This window comes from Pezoporus wallicus, unplaced genomic scaffold (assembly GCF_028554395.1).
Source record: "Pezoporus wallicus isolate ANWC-B61680 ecotype Strahan unplaced genomic scaffold, APGP_CSIRO_Pwel_v1 contig_8702, whole genome shotgun sequence".
Taxonomy (NCBI): domain Eukaryota; kingdom Metazoa; phylum Chordata; class Aves; order Psittaciformes; family Psittacidae; genus Pezoporus; species Pezoporus wallicus.
The window spans coordinates 17097-36059 of NW_026636754.1; the positions used below are offsets into that span (position 1 = coordinate 17097).

At 48.4% G+C, this 18963-nt stretch overlaps 1 protein-coding gene across 6 annotated transcripts; it reads right to left on the bottom strand.

Annotated features, from left to right (window-relative positions):
* Nucleotides 1-1032: 1032 nt before the first annotated feature.
* Nucleotides 1033-18952, bottom strand: GGA3 (golgi associated, gamma adaptin ear containing, ARF binding protein 3). 6 transcript variants are annotated; one of them, XM_057401370.1, is made up of 17 exons: nt 18862-18952; nt 13604-13688; nt 12800-12875; nt 12212-12310; nt 11362-11485; nt 10461-10564; nt 9852-9932; nt 8672-8809; nt 7624-7705; nt 7057-7173; nt 5861-6109; nt 5165-5232; nt 4449-4771; nt 3673-3938; nt 3320-3489; nt 2500-2610; nt 1033-1406 (listed from the first exon to the last, which is right to left on the bottom strand). In XM_057401370.1, the coding sequence occupies exons 1-17, from the start codon at nt 18899-18901 to the stop codon at nt 1296-1298; spliced, it is 2244 nt and encodes a 747-aa protein (XP_057257353.1). In that variant the 5' UTR covers nt 18902-18952; the 3' UTR covers nt 1033-1295. The 6 variants fall into 6 exon arrangements, with proteins under 6 accessions (XP_057257353.1, XP_057257357.1, XP_057257354.1 ...); XM_057401374.1 differs by lacking the exon at nt 18862-18952 and adding an exon at nt 14777-14795 and having other exon boundaries at nt 1034-1406; XM_057401371.1 differs by lacking the exon at nt 13604-13688 and having other exon boundaries at nt 1034-1406; nt 18862-18934.
* Nucleotides 18953-18963: the final 11 nt, after the last annotated feature.

Sequence of the window (18963 nt, forward strand, 5' to 3'; positions counted from 1 at the left end):
TGTGACTTAAATCTTGCTTCTGTAGTGGAAGGGGTTGGCTTTTCTACCTGCTCTAGTGGAAGGTGTCACTGCCCATGGCAGGGGGTTGGAACTGAATGAGCTTTAAGGTCCCTTCCAACCCACACCATTCTGTGACTCTGATTCTGCCCCGTTAGCACACAACACCAACGTCCAGCAAAACTGCTTCCACTTGCAGAGACAATTGCACTTGGCCACTTACTTAATACATTAACAGGGCATCAAACCCCACACATGCACTGTCCCAGCCCAGAGGAGCTTCCTTCCATTCACTGCCTGCTTGTTCCTATTTAGATATCCTATAGCTCTATTATTTACATCTTGTATGTCATTGTACTCAGCTCAATAAAACACAGTATTCAACTACAATAATAATACTGCCCGCACGAGGGGACACGAGAGGCATCTCCTGATCCCTGGATTCAGTCGCTGCACCTGATTGTAGTGATTGTAAAGACATTCCTGCACGCTGGGTTCTGTCCTCCACCAACACCGAGCCCTCCATCCCAGCCCTGTTTACCTCCTCACTACACAGTTCCTCTTCTCCCACATTAGGGAATGCGATGAAGGCATGAACCAATGTAACCACCTGCATCCAAACCTCAGCTGCCCCGAGTGATACAGAAGGGAGGCAGCAAATCAAAGACAGACCAACTAAAGACAGAGCAGCAGCACACAGCACAGAGCGAGGGGCTGCTTATGTTGGCTGTTGGGAGTGAAGCAGCAGAGGGGGAGGAAGGGATTTAAATGCCATTCCAGTGTAAAAAATCAGCATTCCCTCACGGATCCAGCGTTATTGCTCCACATGTGCAGCGGGTCCATGTGGCACTGAGGAGGTGAGAGTCCGAGGGAGGGCGTGTGTAAGGGCTCTGCACTGAGGAAGCTCCCGGCATCATCACCCCACCAGCCTGTGGTATCTCTGGACAGCAGTACAGGAACGAGCCAACTAAATCCCGCTCTGCTGACAGCTCATACAATAGCTTCAAGTTTAATGGAGTGGAAGGGAGAACCAGACTCACCCCGAGGTCAGGATGAAAGCAGCCAGCACTGCCTGCTACCAGCTGCCACTTCAGTCCATGCTTGGCATCAATGTTCCAGGACCCCTCCAACGTGGGGCAAAACATTCTGGACTAAAGCTACAAGCAGAGTGGTCAGGACATGTAAACAAAGCTGAGCATCACCAGTGGATAGCACGCGTGTCCCTCGCCGCGCCACAGCCATTCCAGTCCTGCGGAGCCTCTCCTGGTCCTGTCACAGTCTCTGGCAGTGGCCCAAGGTCATAGGTTCCCCCACTGCTCTACGGGGGGAAACTGATCCACTTCGCCCACCTCTGTGCTGGGCTGGTCTCCCAGCGTGAAGGTCAGTCTGTATCTGAGCCTCACTTTCTCCTGCAGGTGAGACAAAACCCAAGAGCAACATGAGAACAGCTCCTGAGCAAACACACCGTTACAGCTCTATGGAGAGCATCAGAGTGCTGCAGCACACAGCGGGGGGAAGAGGGCCTTGCTGAAGCCCATGAAGTACAGCTCTTCACCTATTTCCCTTACAGTTTTTATGCCATAAAAGCTTTATTGCTTATCATGGAGCAGCAGGAATGACCTGTTTGCACACACGTGGCCAGCACCACTGAGCCTGAGGAATGCTGCTGGAATCGTTCAGCACTTTCCAGATTAAATTCCTCATCATGTGGAGGAAGATGGAAGTAATTCCTGCTCTGCAAACCTCCGAGTGAGACAGCAAGCAGGAGATGGAGCCAGTCCTTCAGCGAGGGGATCACCCTGCACCCCACAGTGTTGTTCATCTTCCCACCAAACCCCTCTGACATTTATCCTCAAAGCTTTCAGCTGGTTCTTTAAGGACCCTTTTGCTTTAGTTCTCAAGTAGCACCATGCAGATGAGTACATCTGTGCTAACCCTGCACACAGCTCTGAGCTTCAGGGAGTGGGCTACTTAAATGAGTCACCAGAGCAAGGAGAAGCAGCTGCTCAGGTGCTCCCAGCACCGTCAGCAGAAAAGGAAGTGCTGACCACGTTGTTTCACTGGTCACAGGGACATCCCCACAGAACAAGGGAACAGATCTGGCATCTGTCTGGTGGTTCAGGTCCATCAGGCTACAGCCCCAACACGGCAAAAGTACACCTACAGCACCAGCACCACCAAAGCCAGACACTTCCAGTGCACAAGGGAGTCAAAGTCCTTGTACAGCTCCAACTGCCACCTCTTAAAGCTGAGCCTTGTATGTCTGTATTGCTTTTGCTGAGAGAAAGGTCCTTCTTGAGGCTCTCCTCACTGACACAGTCTGCTGGGGAAGAGCCTCCCTCCAGCCCTGAATTCAGACACCAGCGTTATGCAGTAACCACCTCTGGAGGGCAGGTTACAAACAGCTGCATCTGCCCAGATGTTCAGTCCAACACCCCCCCCATCCCCCCAGAATCCAGCTTACATCAAACCCAACAGGATAAACCCCACTGCCCCGCTCACCTTCGCAGGGTTTGCCAGGAGCATCACTTGGGTGATGGCAGCAGGCGGCTGGATGGGATTGAATGGAGACAGCTCCGTGCCAGAGGGCGGCTGGAGCTTCACTTTCATGGACTGCAAGTGAAAAAGAAAGAGGAACCTCAGGGATTATCTCCTGCTGTGGGGACAGTGAGAGATGCTTGCACAGGCTGGGGAGGTAACAGCACACATCAGACTGAAGGGAATCAATCCACGCGTGAGGCTGAGGAAACAAGAGCCACCCCTACGTGACAGGAACATGTTCCTGCATGACTGGAACAGGTGCTGAGAAGTCAGCCCGGAGTAAAAGCATTGGTCAGGTGAACACCAACAGCACCTTCATCTGCGTGCTCTTCGCCAGAGCTTTTAATGTGAGCACCTTCCTGACAGCAGCAGGTCACAGCTGAGATTGAGCCAGTTTCCAAAACACAAAGCTGCCCATCCCAAATTATCCAGGTGCCTAAAACCTAAGACCAGAACGGAACACACTGCAGATTGAGGATGTCTTAAAAACTGGTCCTGAAGACCTGAAGGGTGGCTCTATCCACGCAACCGTCTGTCTGAGCCGCTTCCATGAACACACACAGCTGGATTGATCCTAGACAGCAACTAAAACAGAACACTGCCTGCAGTGCTTGACTTATCCTTCTCAGTGTTTTCTGCCTCTGACAACCACCTGTGTGTTCTGGGAACAGGCAGAGCACAGCCTATAGAAAGGAGAACCAGGCTGCCCCAACTCCCAAGTTCACATCCAGGCCTTCCCAAAAGCAGTTTCACGTTGTTGTGGGTTTGGCCCCATCCCTACCTTTGGCACAGCAGCCTGGAGCACGATGTTCTTCACAGGGAGCGGTGCCGTGTTCAGCATGGAGACCACCACCACCAGCACATCCGACCTTCCCGGTGGGCATTCCCGGGCAAAGTGGAAGAGGATCCGGAAGCCGTTCTTGTCGTAGGCTGTCACTGGGAGGGCACTGCCTGCCACAGGGAGGAAGGGGACAGGAATGCAGGTTTACTGTGCAGGATGTGACCTGTAGCAGCATCAGGCACTCTGAGTGTTCAGCTGGGACACCTCAGCCTTTCTCTACTTCATTGAGCTTTGGGAAGAAACTTTGCTTTTCAGGAATGTTCACAGAAAGGTGAAAATCCCAAAATACTCACTGGGTTTGATGGATTCCAAGGGAACGTGGACATTGGCCAAGGAAATCTCAGGTGCTTTCACGGGACTGCCTTGCTGCTGGAATGATGCTGGCTGGAAGAGAGGGCTTCCTGAGCCAGCAGGGCAGCTGCTTGGGAAGGGAACTGGAGGGCCCGCAGGGGCAGTGGCTGGCAGCCCTGCAGGCGCTATCAATGGGGCAGAGGTGACAGTGGTTGGCAAAGCAGCCCCAGGGAACACTGAGGGTGTCACCATGCCTTGGGTGGCAGTCCTGCAAGAGAGACAGGAAAACATGGGAAATGGAGCTGGAAGTGAAGCAGGAATTTCACCACAAACCCAGAGGTAACAGCAGATCTCAAGGACACAGCAGTGGCCTGAAGCCAGACTGCAGTCTGTCACTCAGTCCAGTCCCATGTAAGGAGGAGAGCTACAAGGGAAGCCATGGTGGTAGGGTCAAGCATCACTTGTGTAAGTCGAGAAGGAAGCAGAGTCCCACCATAGCAAAGGCTGGCAAGGCTAAGAAGGGCAAAGCCTCTGCACCTCACACCGCACTCATTTGTATCAGGACAGAGCACGGGTGCTGTGCTCTCCCTAGTGGTGCCTGCCCTTCCTTCCCAGAGGTGGGACCCTCCTATCAGTCTGTAAACTGAAACCCTCTGAGAAGACAAATCCCAATCACACATTTCTACCCGAACAGAGAGTTCAGAGTCTGCCTCTGAACCTGCAGCAACCTTGGCTTTCCAAGTGCAGAGACAAAGCAAAGTCCAGGACTTTTGGTTACCCTTTGGCTTCTTCAAGGAGTTGTCCCAGTGCATCCATCTTATGGGACATACTGCTCCCCACAGATGAGCTGAAGTACCCAGGAGCAGCTGGAACAGTCTTAGGAGGCCCCACAGGGGCAGCTGGTCCAGCCGGGAATACAAACGGTGCCGAGTTCGGTGCTGGGATGCTGGGAGCAGCCTGAGAGGCTGTGAAAGCAGAGGGCAGCGTCACTGACGTTCCACACGTGGTCTGGGATGTGTGATGGAGAAGAGGGTTCCCTGCAGGGTTGCAAGCAACAGTCACCATCTTCGGGTTAAAGAAATCCAGGTCCAGCTGGTCATTCTGAAAGAGAGGACAAGGAGATGCTCTAACTCGCTGCTACCCCCTGCTGTGGAGGTGTTACAGAGGGAGATAGATTTACCGCAAACACAGGTGCTGGGTGGCAAGCAGCAAAGTCTGTGGCCTATGTCAGGGCTACATCTGATCTGTAATTTAAGCAAAGGAAGTGCTAACATCATGGGGGACAGATGGGGAACTGAGAAAGCCAGGTTCAGGGATATCTACTCTGTTTAACACACAGCTATCCCAGATTTTAGGGCTAAGCCAGACTTCCCCTCAGGAAAAGCTGCCCCTCTGCCTGTGTGCTTGTTCTGATGCTTCTCAAGGTGACACAGTGAGTTCCGAGATCTCCCACAATGATAATCCCTCCCCTTTGCCCCAGACCCTCCTTTGTACCTCAAACATGCTCCACTGGTTGTTTTCTGAGGTCTCTTTTGCTGCTGCAGGGGCAGGGTCATTCAGGCCTGAAAGGAAAACTGTAAGTAGGTGACTGGAGGAGGAGGACATGAGTGAGGTGTCACCCCTTGGTAACTGTTTCAGTACCATCAAACCACTCGATTCAGCTCTGCCACAGCCCAAGAACCTGAGGAAAGGCTGAAATGGGCTGCAAGTCTATGATGAGAAACAGACTAACAGCACCAGTAGCTGACAGCCACCCCCTGTGCGTTTCTAACCCTGATCTGCAGTGTCTTCTGCTATTCCTATCTGGGCTCCACAGGCAGGTGTTCTGCAGGCTCCTACACATAACCCCTCTAAGGCACCTTGTTCTTTAGCACTCTTTGGTACAGGCGTGAAATCTGTACCAAACTGCATGTCCAAGCACCTACAGGGACCAACTGCAATTACACTTAAGTTGCTTCACATGCAGCCGAGCCTGGGAAGATCAGAGTTTTTAGTCCTGACTCAATGACCTGGCCTTATACCAGGGATGATGCAAGGGAATGCGCCCTGGACGTCTCTAGAAACCAAAGGCATCTCATGCTCCCTTTTGGCACGCCACACACAGCCAGCCCTCACTCATGCAGAGGGAAGAAAGCAGTCTTTGTCAGGCACGGATCAAGTAGCCCTTTTGCGGGCCCTTCAGTGTCTTACCTAAGCACAGCAGCTCCTCATCCAGCAAGGACAGGGAGTTGCTGCTCTGTTGAGCGGGTGCAGCTTCCACTTGGCCAGAGGAGCTGCTCCTCAGGGGTGCAGATGCCTGGGGAGGAGGTGGGAGGATGGGGATTTCGGCTGGGGGGGCTGGTGTCAGGGTGCTGGCTGGCAGTGGAGGTTGTGGGGTGCTGCTGACATCCAGTCCAGCCAGGTCAATGAGGGTGTTGAGGTTACTGGTGGAGTTACTCCCTGCAGCAGACAGGAGAAGAGCACTACTAGGAGAGAAGGCAAAAGGCTCAGAGCAAAGCCAACGTACAGAAGAAATGATCAGAGAGATGGTTTAGATAACACAGATCCTCATTTTATCTCTTTGTAACACAGAGAGCCCACATGCTTTCTACCTCACCATCTGCTGTCCAGAAGCTACTTAAATCAACCAAGATACTTGGAAGCTTCTATATGAAAATCAGCACCAGCTCCAACCTCAGTGCTTCTTGTAGTTTAATTTGTAATGGTTTCAAAGCCTTTTGAGCTCAGATGAGGCTCTGGGAGATGCTAAAGAATTACAACAAACAGGGCTACCAAGAGCTGAGGAAAACTCATACTCTCTTGGATCTTTCTATTGAGGAGAGTCTTGTGTCCATGAGATGCTGTCAGGCAGCATTATGCATTCCTCTGCTGCTCTCCATCCAGTTTAACTGACTCCCCAAAGGTAATTCGGCTGCACACATGCAGAGCTTTCAGTGGTGAAGCTGAAGTGTCAATGGGCAACTGGCCAAAATTCACAAATGGAATTGCTGGCAAAGCCAGGAACAGCACCTGTGGCCTGGCTCCCACCTTGTCCTTTGATAAAATCATCTTCACCTTGCATGTCACCATTAAGGACAAATGTGGAGAGGAAAATGAACAGAAACTTCCAGCCACACAAGCCGTTCAGGTGCAGGTTTGCTGCTGCTGCTGTTATCAAAGGTTTCAATAATATGGAATGAGCAATGGAAAATGCAAAGCTGCAGCACTGTTGTTCATATCCAGAACTGTTTATCCACTGCTTAGGAGCTGTCTTGTCCCCCTCTGATTGAACAAACTGTTGGCCACAAGAACCAGCAGTTTTCTACTTTAGCACAATAGGAAACCCTGTCCAAAAGCCTTAGGATTCAGGATACAAGCCTGCAACAGTTGGCTTCCCAGGAACTCACCTTCCACTACAGACATCCCAGGGAGATCCACTTCACCATTGAGCACCTGCCCCTCTATGATTTTCTTATAGGAATTGATCACACGGGATAGATTGTCACTGGCCTGCAGAATATCCCCTACATGTGAGAGAGAAACAACCTCCAGGACCTCAGTCACACTGCTCCCACTGAGAGCACCAACTGAATAACCAGCAAGAAAATAACCCGTGATTATCTGGCAAGGAGCTCCATTACTCTTGCTTCTCCACACAATACCCTGACTTTCCTAGGTGCAGGCACATTACAGTAACAATATAAAATTGAGTCCAAAGCTTTGTCCCCCACAGCAACTCCCTTCCCCTTCCAAAGCAGCAGCTCTCCCCCATTAGCACCCCCAGCCTCCCCAACCATCAACTCTACTGTCAAGTCCTTGCCTGAATTGAAATGATAAGGATAAAGAGGCTTTTATCTGCTTGTTCAAAGCAAAGTGCATCACAGTGAGGAGGTGTCTTTCCAGCAGCTGCTGAGCCCTTGCACAGTCACAGGTCACAAAAGCAACTAGCAAAGGAGAAGTGGCACTCAGCTCACCCAAACTGCTGTCATTATCCTCTGTCTCACTGGCCAGCTTGAATAATGTCCTTCTTTTGGTTTCACACCTTTCACAGAGCTCCTAGGAGGAGAGAGCAGCACAAAGGGTTTCATCAGCCATCAGCAGCAATACCAGGCAGCACAGAATACCTCCCCAGGCACACTGGAAAGCCCAGAACAGAGGAACCAATCTCCCTGTGCCAGTGTGGCTGGACAACCAAGATCCTTGTCCCTGCCCTATTAACAGGGCTGTGAAGCATTACCTTAGCCTGGGAATCTAAACAGAGCCTGCATTTCAACACAACATCACCCAGCCCTCCCTCACACCAGCACTTACGGCCAGCTCTACTCCCAAAGAGATGTTCACCCCATGCACTACAGTTAGTCCCTAACAGCCACAGGAAGAGCAGAATTGTACTTCAACTATTCTGCTTCAATTGTGCTGTAACCACTACTGAGTCTGCAACTGCACAGAAGAAAGGTGGGAAGAATGAAGTGTTTCACAGAAACAAACCAGTGTCTTAAGCTTCTTACCCCTGTTTCAGAAGCCTGTTAAAATGAGGCACTTTAACTTTTAAAAAGCACAGCCCTTCAAGGCCCTGGGCCTGTCCAACCATCCTTGGCAGCGTGTTTCATTTTTACATTTCTGATGGTCTCCCAACCTTCTACCACCAACTAAAATTCTTCCTTTGAAGGGAAGGATGTATTTTCTGCTTTTAGTTTATCCATCCACAGTGCCGTAAGGGACAGATCTGATCTGCAATCACTGTGTCCCAACAGCAGCAAGAATTACAAAGTGCAGCTTCTTGATTCTGCCACATTGCATCCTCGGAGCACAGCTGCACGTTACTTCAAGCATGTGCAAACCCAAACTATTACGCACGGAGTCCTTTGCTGAAAGGCTTTAAAAACAGTTCTTTCCTTTCCTGCTATTTCCTGCTCTTGTTTCTCACCACTGCCCTCTGGTTTACTGTGCTCTTTGTAATTCTTTGCAAACCTCAAGTCTGTCAGAAGAAAAGGGCTGACTCCAGGAGCAGCTCAGACCCACCTTCATGAGCTCCCTATCGGCCTCCGATGATTCCTCTTTGCTGTAATGAACCAGCATCTCATTTAGCAGCTTCACGTTGTTATTCACTTCCTCCAGCGTGTGCATGCGCTTTGTCACCTTCTGAATCCGAGCCTCATCCTTCAGGGAGTAAAACACAGACATAGTGAAGTTCCCTGTAGAGGTCCATGGTGTTACAACAGCAGGTATAACCTGTGTCAAATAATGTCTCTTTAAACTAGAAACAAACCAACCATCTCTCCATTCACATGAAGCTTTGCTTATTTTATTACCTTTTCCAAACAGTCTCACTAAATAGACTTTGATGTATAATTCTACCACTAAAAATAGAAAAGTTCCTTTCTGACCTTTCCAGAAGATTGATTTTTTTGGGTCACTTGATGGAAAAGATGAGTTTGAAGCAAAACATTTACTAGGAGCAACAAGAACTCTCTGGTCAAAAATGTCCACCTATGGATTTGAGATTCCATCTACAAATGCAGGAGAGTCTGCCCTGGGGCCAAGAGGAGCTTGAATGGAAACACTTCAATAACCTACACATCCTCTTCAGTCTAGAAGCTATCCTCTCTTTTTGACAGAATCCCAGTGAGTCATTTCCTGGCCTCCAGTTTCTAATGACTGCCTGGGCTGGGTGCATCAGAGCTCTACAAACAGGAAGGTGTTCCCATGAAGCCTGCTTGTGAGAAGACACACTCCAAATGACTCAATCCTCAGTATCCAGGGGGGGTACTGCGATGTTCCACCAAAGCCTGCCATGAAATACCATCTCGAGTGATGGGAGTGTAATTGCAACAAGGGGTATTCAACCCTTGCCCCTTCTTGCCCCATCCTCTACCAGAGAAACCAACTCCCAGTTGCGAGCTAGAGTCAAAATCACAACGCATTCATATCACACAGAACCCTTTATTCTGGTACCACAGGGACTAGAAGCAAGTTAGCACTGTCAGAAGTTTTAAGAAGAATAAAAGGCTGGATGTCACTGGTGGTCAGTTTCATCCAGTGCCTACAAGTTAACTATGGGATGTACTAACACAATGCTCCTGGAGCCTGAGGAAGGCAGGTTCTACCATTCACATGATCCTAAAGCTCTCCACCAGTTTGAATTGCTGGAAACCTGGAAAGCAGACTGCTAACTGGGACCAATCCTACAGGAATTTCTTACCTCTTTTACCATGGATTTGATAAGTTTGTTGGCCTCTTGTAAATCATCTGGGTTTTTGCTTTTCAGGAGCTTGGCTAGAAGCTGTAAGACAAGAAGAGGACATTCAGGAAACAAATACAGACCCTTTGACAAAGGGAAGCAGAGAAAGGAATCTAAGAGAACAATTCAGAGGAAAAGAGATACAGCCCGCTACCACACAGCTTAACTGCTGTAGTTACAGTGACTTCAGGAGGAGTCATTTATACTTTGTTATTTTATGTGAGTTGCTGTATTCTTGCTTCTACACAGGACATTTGCTGTGAAATCTCACAGACTTTAGACACAAGATCATTATTCCTCCCATATATCAGTTTTGGTCCTAAGTGTTGAATGGTCTCTGCCTTTAGTACTACAGCAGGATGGTGCTTTAACCAGGAATAACCTCATAATGGTGACAGAGAAGGCTTTCACCTGAACTTCAGGGTAGGCAGGTGGACAAAGCAATGAGTTCTGCGCAAGTCTACACCACCACCCCAAAACCAAAAGCTGAATTTAGTATCTTTCCTTATTCTAAATATGCACTGACTAATCACTTTTCATTAGTGATTATGAACTAAGGCTTCACTGTACCTTGGATTTCTCCTCATCATCAAACACAGGGTTTTTGGGACGAGGCGGTGGAGAAGGAATCAGGGTTCGGTCTGCAGGAATCACAGGATCAAACATAACGATCCCTGAAAGAGGAAAGGGAACCCATGTGGGTTTCACAAGCAGTCACCCCAGGCAGTGCACCCACTTACCCACAGGCTGCTATCAAAGCCATACATAGTCAATCTGTCCACTGATCCCAGCACACTGCCCCAGTGAGCAATACAGGATCAGTGTCACTGAGCATGCTAGCTGGAGAAACACAGTTTTCTTTGAGAAAGAAAGGCCAAACCCCCACAAACGTGTTGCCATGTCTATATTGCTCCTCTAATAGCTCAGTATAATCAATAGCTCTCCACTGTTTGTCTTTCCTTCTTTTTCTTTAGCTACTGAAGCACTAAGTCCAGTCCCCAACAATCCAGCTTTGTACAGACTCAAGGGCAAGACATCTGTTTGTACGAGCTGAGCAGGAGAGCAGCAGTGCAAAATGGGGTGATGAGCAGGCTCCTAACCATGGCTGGGGGAGGAGCTAAGTCCCTGTTTGCTCCATTGTCACATCCTTAGATTCATGCTCAGCCTCAAGAGCTTTCCTGGAATCAGTTTTCCTTGTGTTGAAGCCACATCTTCTCAGCTGAGCTTTTTTCACCGTGCCTACACAGGAAATGTGTTATCAGCTGATCTACAGGTACAATTGTAAAGTGATCCAGTTAAAAGAACTATATAGAATCACAGAATGGTTTGGGTTGGAAAGGACATTAAGATCATCCAGTTGCAACAACCCTGCCATGGGCAGGGACACCTCACCCTAGACCATGTCATATGTGACACTCCTCCTTAAAGCCCAGGCTGCAGGGGATGCATGAATTAGCAGCCAACTTCCTACCTTGTCGCTTTAGCATGTAGTAGGCATCCTTGATTTTGGATTCTTCTGGCAGTGCCACTGTCCAGCTGTACAGCAACTCAATGACTTTGGTCTTCACTTTCTCTGAGACTCGGTCTCCCAGGTACTAAACGTGTAAAAAAGATGTAAATTCTCCATGTTCTTTATTTCTCTTTTTTTTTCAAATAAAGCCCAAACCCACAGAATGGAAGTTGAGTGATGTACATTAAAAGGTGTGTAACCCAAGTGCCACGATTATCTAAGATACATCTTATTAAGAGGAAGAATTGCTCCTCTAATATATTTGAAGTAATAGTGAAGAGAAGCTTTGTGATTACCTTTAGCAAAGGAAAAAGCAAATGTTCTGTGGCTTTCAGGATTTTACTATTTAAAAATTACAGCAATACAGATATCCACCCCCTTCCTTGTCCCCAGAGAATGTGGGAATACTTGGCTGCATCAATCATGCCATGGGGTGCCCCTGTCTAGTTATCGCCACATGAATGTTGAGGGACTTAGCCAGGCCCTCTTCACACACCAAGTCAGCAGCAGAGTGAGGACTAGAACTCTGGTGTGCTGCCAAGCGTCTTGTTTTAACCTCTGCATCACGCCTCTCTTCCACTGATGCTGGAGTTTGGTTTGGTTTTTAAAAACAGAGATTGATGGTAAATAAGTACAACTTACTGAGAAGAACAGTAAGCAGAACATAAGCCAACCAAAAAACCTTAGCTAAATGCTCTTGAGTATAGGCTAATAAATGCAATGAGCCAGCCAGAGCACTGCAAACATTTTGGATGCTGCCTGCAAAAGGCTAAACAAGAAGCAAATGCAGCCATGTAGCTCAGGGACTAACCTTTGGAGACACGACTTTTATCAACTCGTTTAAGAAGCGAAACTTCCCTACTTCATTATGAAATCTCCTCCCACAGTTCTTCATACAAGCTTCTAGCACCTGCATTCAAAGAAGAAAAACAGGGCTGAAATGAACACAAAACCCTACAGTAACCATGTAGCTGTGTTGTGCTTATAGAGGAACTTGAAGACCCATGTCAGTGAGACACGTATTCCTGCTCTGCAATACACGAAGCTCAGCTCTTTAGAGGTGACACACCAAGGCAGGCAGGTCTCCCATCCTCAGCCATGTATATATATGTTTAAGTTATCTCACCATTAGATCTCCTAACAATGAACACAAATCTTGCCCAAAGATAACAAACAGAAGCAGCTAAAACTAAACCAGAGTTGTTTCTGACTGCTCCATTGCAATGAGCAACGTGGACACTCCAGTGAGGTCCCTGTGCTCCCACTCCCAGCAGAAGGGAATCAGGGCCTTCAGCCCCAGAACTGACCCCACTGACACACTATGCACCCCTTATACCCTGCACAGATGACACGAACTGATATATAAGTGGATTGAAGAGGAGGGGTAAGGACTACCTACTGTCAAGGCTTGAACTGCCTCCCATTCCTGCGGCGACTGGATTTTATGAGCCAGGAGCCTCACAGCTATCTGTGGCCTGAAACAAAGCAGATCCCCATTACAAACAGAACGGGTAAACGCAGTGAAGGATGTTTCAGACTTTCACAGATTTTGCTGTTTAAATGAGCTGTCTTTCACATAACTAAAGGAAAGTAGCACTTTGTCTCTTTCCCCCACTGTACAAAGGCTAACAGGAGGCATCTTTGTAAGGCTGGGCGTTTGCACATAGGAAAGGGAGCAAGGGCTCCTTAGTCTGAGCCAGCCACTCCAGATTCCTCCTTGGGAGGGGCCAAACAACTCCCAGTCCAGTTCCCAGCCCAGGAAATCCCTTCATTTCTTGTGCATTAGCTTCATCTTTCCAAAAGAAAACTCTTCTCCCTTAACTCCCAGGAATGCTGTGGCCCAAGAGGTTTCCTCAGTTAAGCCTAGTAATGTTTTTAAGGGTGTGAGGCCCATCAGGCACTAATAACAGTTATAACCCCACTTCACAGCCTGGCAACCAGAGGAACTTCAGCCAGATGAGAATCTGCAGCTGCAGAATTAGGGGCAGATTCAGAATTCCCATTCTCCTAGTGCTCAGCCTGTGTATAAGCCATGCATCCCAGAAGAGAAACCACACTTCACAGCATCTTGTTTCTTTTATAGCCACACCCTCCTTGTGAAATCAGCATATATAAAAGACAACATGAAAGTCTGACGATCAAGTGATATACTTAAAGCTGTGAATATTAATTTATGAGGCCTAGAGCACTCTTGGACACCCACCCTTCAAGTTCTTTGTTGATCTGGTCACAGAATCCGATGATGTATTCCCAGTCTTCTTGCCTGTTAGATGGGTTAGTGGCTTTATCTTTGGCAAGGGAAAGAGAATATATTACCAAGCAAGCAAAAGAAACAGTAGAAAAGGTCATGCACTTCCTAGACAAAAACATTTGACATCTTTTGGCAACTATAAAGGAGGAAGAGGTTCACACAGGGTCTGTCTGTTCAGAGAAAAGGGTGTGTTCAAGCTGAAACATCCAAATATCCATCAGGAATCGCTGCTTCCCAAAAAGCCAGGTGCCAAATCTCAGGTACTTATAAACATATTGTTTCCATACTCTAAATGAGAGCACAAGATAAAACACGTGAGCTCACAGAGCTTCCCTCTGCCTGAATGCTCCTTCTGTTTGGCTCTAACATTAAACTTAAAAGCTAAACCCTCACACTCTCTACATGGGAAATTATTGGCGTATTCCCTGGAAGTTTAGTGGAAGAGCTGGAACATCAGATGTTTAATACAGGCATTTAGCATTAAGTATTAAGAGTGCCAGTTGATTTGTTAGATGCCTTAGCATTCCTTCTGGGAATTATGAAGTGAAATTCATTATTATACATTGAGCTGTTCTTGCAAGTAATGAACACTCCAGCGTGGGCTTGATCAGCAATTCAAACCCTGCATGCTCAGACTGAGAGATCGATGCTTTACTGACTGGGTTATTTCAGGCTCCTGAAGGATCCTCCCCTGGGTACCAGGACCTCACTTACTGTGCTGATTGCAGAATAGTGATGCTATCAGCAGCTTTTTTGTTATGAATGCATCTTATCCACGTATTCTACTTCACCCTGATGGAGCACTGGATTTACAGGAGACAAAATTCCTGCTTTAACCTAATTTTCCACTTAAGATGAGCAGACATGATGATTTTTCTTTCCTGTAAGGGAAGAAACAATGCTATACACCTCGGGGCTGGCATTTAAGGAGCCTTCATAAAAATTTCAATACAATGAGAAGAGATGTAGAAAAGAAAGTATTGCTTAGCTAGACAGTATAGAGCAGAGGATGAAGGGCAGGGAACACATCCCTCTACTTTCATCATAGAGGGAAGAATAATGAACTCCACACATGCTACATTACAAAGTGTCATTGTTTATCATCATTAAAACACATCCTTTTACCTTTCCACAGGCAGATAAAACCAGCTGCCAAACAGAATAACCCCACTTTCACAGCACACCTCAGTCCTCCTACTGTGGCAATCCTACAAGGTTTGCTTGTATTTTCTTCCTCCTCAAAGGGAATAGTTGTAAAGCAATTCTGTAAGTTATTCCATAGTTTTCATCTGGAAAACACTCCACAGAGGTGAATCCCTGTGCCTGCTGTTGACTTACATGGGACCCTGAAGAAGCAGAAGGCAGCAGGCAGAGAGGACAAGCTGGAGGATCCCATCCTGTCGTACAAGTGAAGCTACAAAGCTGATTTTTGAACTCAAGAGATTCAAGAGAGGCTCAGTTCAAAGCACAGCTGCTGCAGAGCCAAGCAACTGTTCAAAACATATGGGACACTTCAACCTGGTTACCACACACAACTGCTCAGCACCCTGGAAGCATCAGGAAACCACGGGCCTAGAACAATGTGAAGCCTTTCCATGCACGTCAAATGGCATCACGCACAGCTCAGTGCTCCAAAGCACCTCTGCTGCTCTGAAGATGAAAAAGCACAGCTCTTGGCTGGAGTTAATGGAATGGATTTAATAACTACAGGAAGAGCACAAACAAATAAGGACACTCAAGCACATGAACTCTTTGTTGGCTGCACATCCTGAAAGCAGGAAAAAGCTGCGGTACAAACAGGAACATGTAACCAATGGTGCCATGTTCCAAGCATTCATTTTAAAGCTGTTCCAAACATCTCCAAAGACTGGAATGACACTGGATTAGTTCACACTCAAACTGAGTTCAGACTCATCTGAGTTCTTGCGCCAGAAGCTCTCACAGAGAGATAGCAAAGTCTCAGAAGGAGGTTACTGAAGGGAAGCTATGTCCCACATGAAGCAACTCCCTATTTCTAATACTCATAAAATCTCAGTGTGAACCCCTAGATCATAAGTTAGTAAGCTTGATCAGGAATCCTGCCCTGGCTCTGGAGATTGATGCGTCTGCATGACACAACACAATGGTGGGTACAGATCCTTATTACCATCTGAGTGCAGCCATATGAACACAGCATCCCAAGCAAGCTAAATTTCTCTTTGCAGGACATCCCTACATGAAGCTGCACCATGTCTATCAAGGCACAACTTAAAAGTCCTATGTTTTTATGCAGAACTCTTAAGATAGGGGCAGGGAGCTCCTCTGCAGTGCCTTATAAATATACTTCAACACTTACATGAAAGGATTCACTTCAGGAAGGAGAGTTTTGTACTCTGGAATATTAAATCCCTGGACACATAAAGTTGCTTCATACTTGACCTAAGCACCAGAGCCATCCATGTCTCAGCTGCTCTGATAGACCCTGGAACACAACGAGGCAATGTTCAGATGCATCATTAGATATGAAACAAAGGTGCTTCTTTTCTCTTTTCTGTACAGAGAATCAACTGTTGGAAGGCAGAGAAGCACAGACCATTAACTGACTGGTAACGAATGATCGTATTTTCCGAGGTTTACTTCTGAAATGAGACAAAAACCATCCCCAAAAAGGGCTTCCCCCAGGTCAGGCCTGGTACATGAATTGGGAATCCCTAGCCCAAGCCTGTCAAGTTTAACAGCCCAATTTTGTTTGTATCCCCAGGAGGAGAATGCTGATCCATGACAATACAAGGGAAAAAGAACTGAAGACAGTCACAATACTTTATCCACCTGCATCTATCATATAGAGAGGCACTGCCTAAGCCTGACATGAGTGAGACACAGACAGCTTCCTTCTGGATGCAGTAAAGGCAGTGCTAAAATCAAAGGATCCAGCTGTGTTTGTACAACTGCCATTACTTCCTAACCTCTTCTATTTCAGCTCAGTGCAGCAGAAGAGGCTGCTGGCAGGGAGAGAACAGCAGGAATCACCTTCTTTCATCCCAGCTGCCTGAGACGAGGCAGGAAACATGAAGATGCTAGATCATCACTGGCTCAAGTGCAGATCTTGCTGCAGCATTAGGACACGAGGATGATGTTACTTCATGGGTCTATGACTCCACCTGATGACAGACAGGGCAGCATGGAAGGTACAGAGGAAAAATCATTGGCAGGAGGAAATTTTCCACCTTCTGTGCCTGGGAAGTTGGAATTCCAGAGCAATTCCAGCCCTTCCCTTTAGGAAGGGCACAGCAGGTGCTCACCCTCAAGGTTAGCAGCGGACACAGCCCAGCTTTGTGATGGTTACAAGAATAAACCCCTCAGGAGGCCTGGTAGAAGCTGCACAGCCTCTGCACCGGGCTGCACGACTCCAGTAATTCACATACACTAAATGCTTTGTGCTCCTCTATGATGGGAGGAGCAACAGAATCACACCAGCACAAATCACTGTGGCAGTGACCTGGCATAAAAGCATCCTCTGAAATGAGAGTGCAACACTCAAGCCTTGAAAAACATGTACACCTCTGCAGGCAGGCTCACTGCACTACTTACAGTGAGTAAGGCTTTTGTAACGCTACCCATCAGCATGTGTTCTCCTGTGCACAACATCCTACTGCTCGGCCAAAGAGGGAGAAGTTCTCTCTTAACATCCACAATTGCAAAACAAGCCCACAAAACAAACAGGCAGGAAGCTTTCCAGGCGACACAACCTAAAATAGCATCCCTACTAGGGATATTTTCACACACAAACTGAACTCAGTGAGTCAGTGCTCCTCAGAGGAAGATTAAAAGGATGGGATGTGGGTGTTTCTTCATGTGTCTCACTGGCTACAATAAGAGATATTGACAAACTGTGGGAGTTCAGAGGAGGAGCAAAAATGGTGATGGGCCAGAAGGCATTTATCTAAAATGAGAAATAAGGCCTGAAAATGTCATTTCACCAGTAACTCCTGTGACAGATGAGGATACTGGCTACGTGCTGGAGTTTCATATAAAAATACCAAGAAAGAACATGAATTAACCTTGTTTATGGGAAGAGAACTCCGAAAGGGTAAGAGGCTTTATACTCTATGATATTTAATGACCATCTGCTGTTTGCCTACTCTCCAGCTACTTCAGAACTCCACTCACTGCTGCAACCAAACAGCAATTACAGTAAGAAGACATTTCATACAACGAGCTGGCGATGACCAGGACAGCCTCCCAGGGGCAGCAGCAGCCCCTGTGCATGGAATATAGGGAAAACCATCACTGTTACGACTGATTCATTCAAAAATCACCTCCCGATCTGCCTGCACTGGGTTGTGATCCTGCAGCACCAGGTTGTGTACAGCCAACAGCCCCACAGCCACCCGGCTCGCAGACACTCAATGAGGAGATACTCAGCAAGGGCTGGGGATGAAAAGGCCATGTTTTGGGGTTTAACCTGTGCCTGATGTGATGAAATATACCTTAGCTTGACAAAGGGGTTTTAAATACGCCAATGTATATGGAACAGACACCCAGAACTCCTGCCCTGAAACTGCAGCTAGGCACCAAGCAAAACCCATCTGCTTGACAATCATGGTTGTGTAACACAGCAATACAATTCACTAGGTAAATCCCTACCGCTCTCAGCCTCACAACAGCACTAACGCTGCGCGCTTCCCTAACCAAAACCCAGGAGAGGGGAGCACACACATACGAACCCTCACGGTCAAAATACCCCCCAGCAGAGCGAGGTGAGCTCCAAACCTGCCCATCGCTCGCACGTCCCAGGCAGCACATCGATTAACGGACCCAAACCACAGCTACACCCCCACAACCACCACAGCCCCGCGCCTCTGTGGCACCTGGGGCACAGGACACCAGAGCGGGCGATCGGTGGCCGCGACCCCGGCAGGAGGCGAGGCCTCAGCCGCTTCACCCCGCGCTAGCGGAGGTCTCTGCTCCGGAGGACCGGCCCCTGGGTGCTCTGACCACCCTCGGCCTCCTCTGTACGGCCACGGCCTGCGAGGGGCCTCCCGGCTCGCTGAGGCGATGGGAAAGGGCCCGGGGCTGAGGTGGGCGCGGGGCTGAGGGGGGAGAGGTAGGGCGGCGGTGAGAAGGGCCCGGGTGCAGGAGCCGGGGCTGAGGGGGAGCCGGGGCTGAGGGGAACGGGGACCCCGGTGCTGAGGGAGCGGCGCTGAGGCGGGGGCTCCGCGGGTACTCACTGAGCCACGACTCCAGGCTCTCCCCTTCCGCCTCCGCCATGTTGCCGGCCCGGCCCCAGGCTCCGCCCCGGCCGCGCGAGACCCGACGGTGGGGAGGGGGCG

Bases quoted from the DNA above. Each gene is read 5' to 3' on its own strand.
- GGA3 (XM_057401369.1), bottom strand. From the start codon at position 13,770: ATGTTTTTGTCTAGGAAGTGCATGACCTTTTCTACTGTTTCTTTTGCT. The intron at 12,876-13,603 runs GTGGGTGTCCAA...GCTTTGTTTCAG, and splicing joins ATCAACAAAGAACTTGAAGG to GCCACAGATAGCTGTGAGGC. The intron at 8,810-9,851 runs GTAAGAAATTCC...TACTCCCTGAAG, and splicing joins TCAAATCCATGGTAAAAGAG to GATGAGGCTCGGATTCAGAA.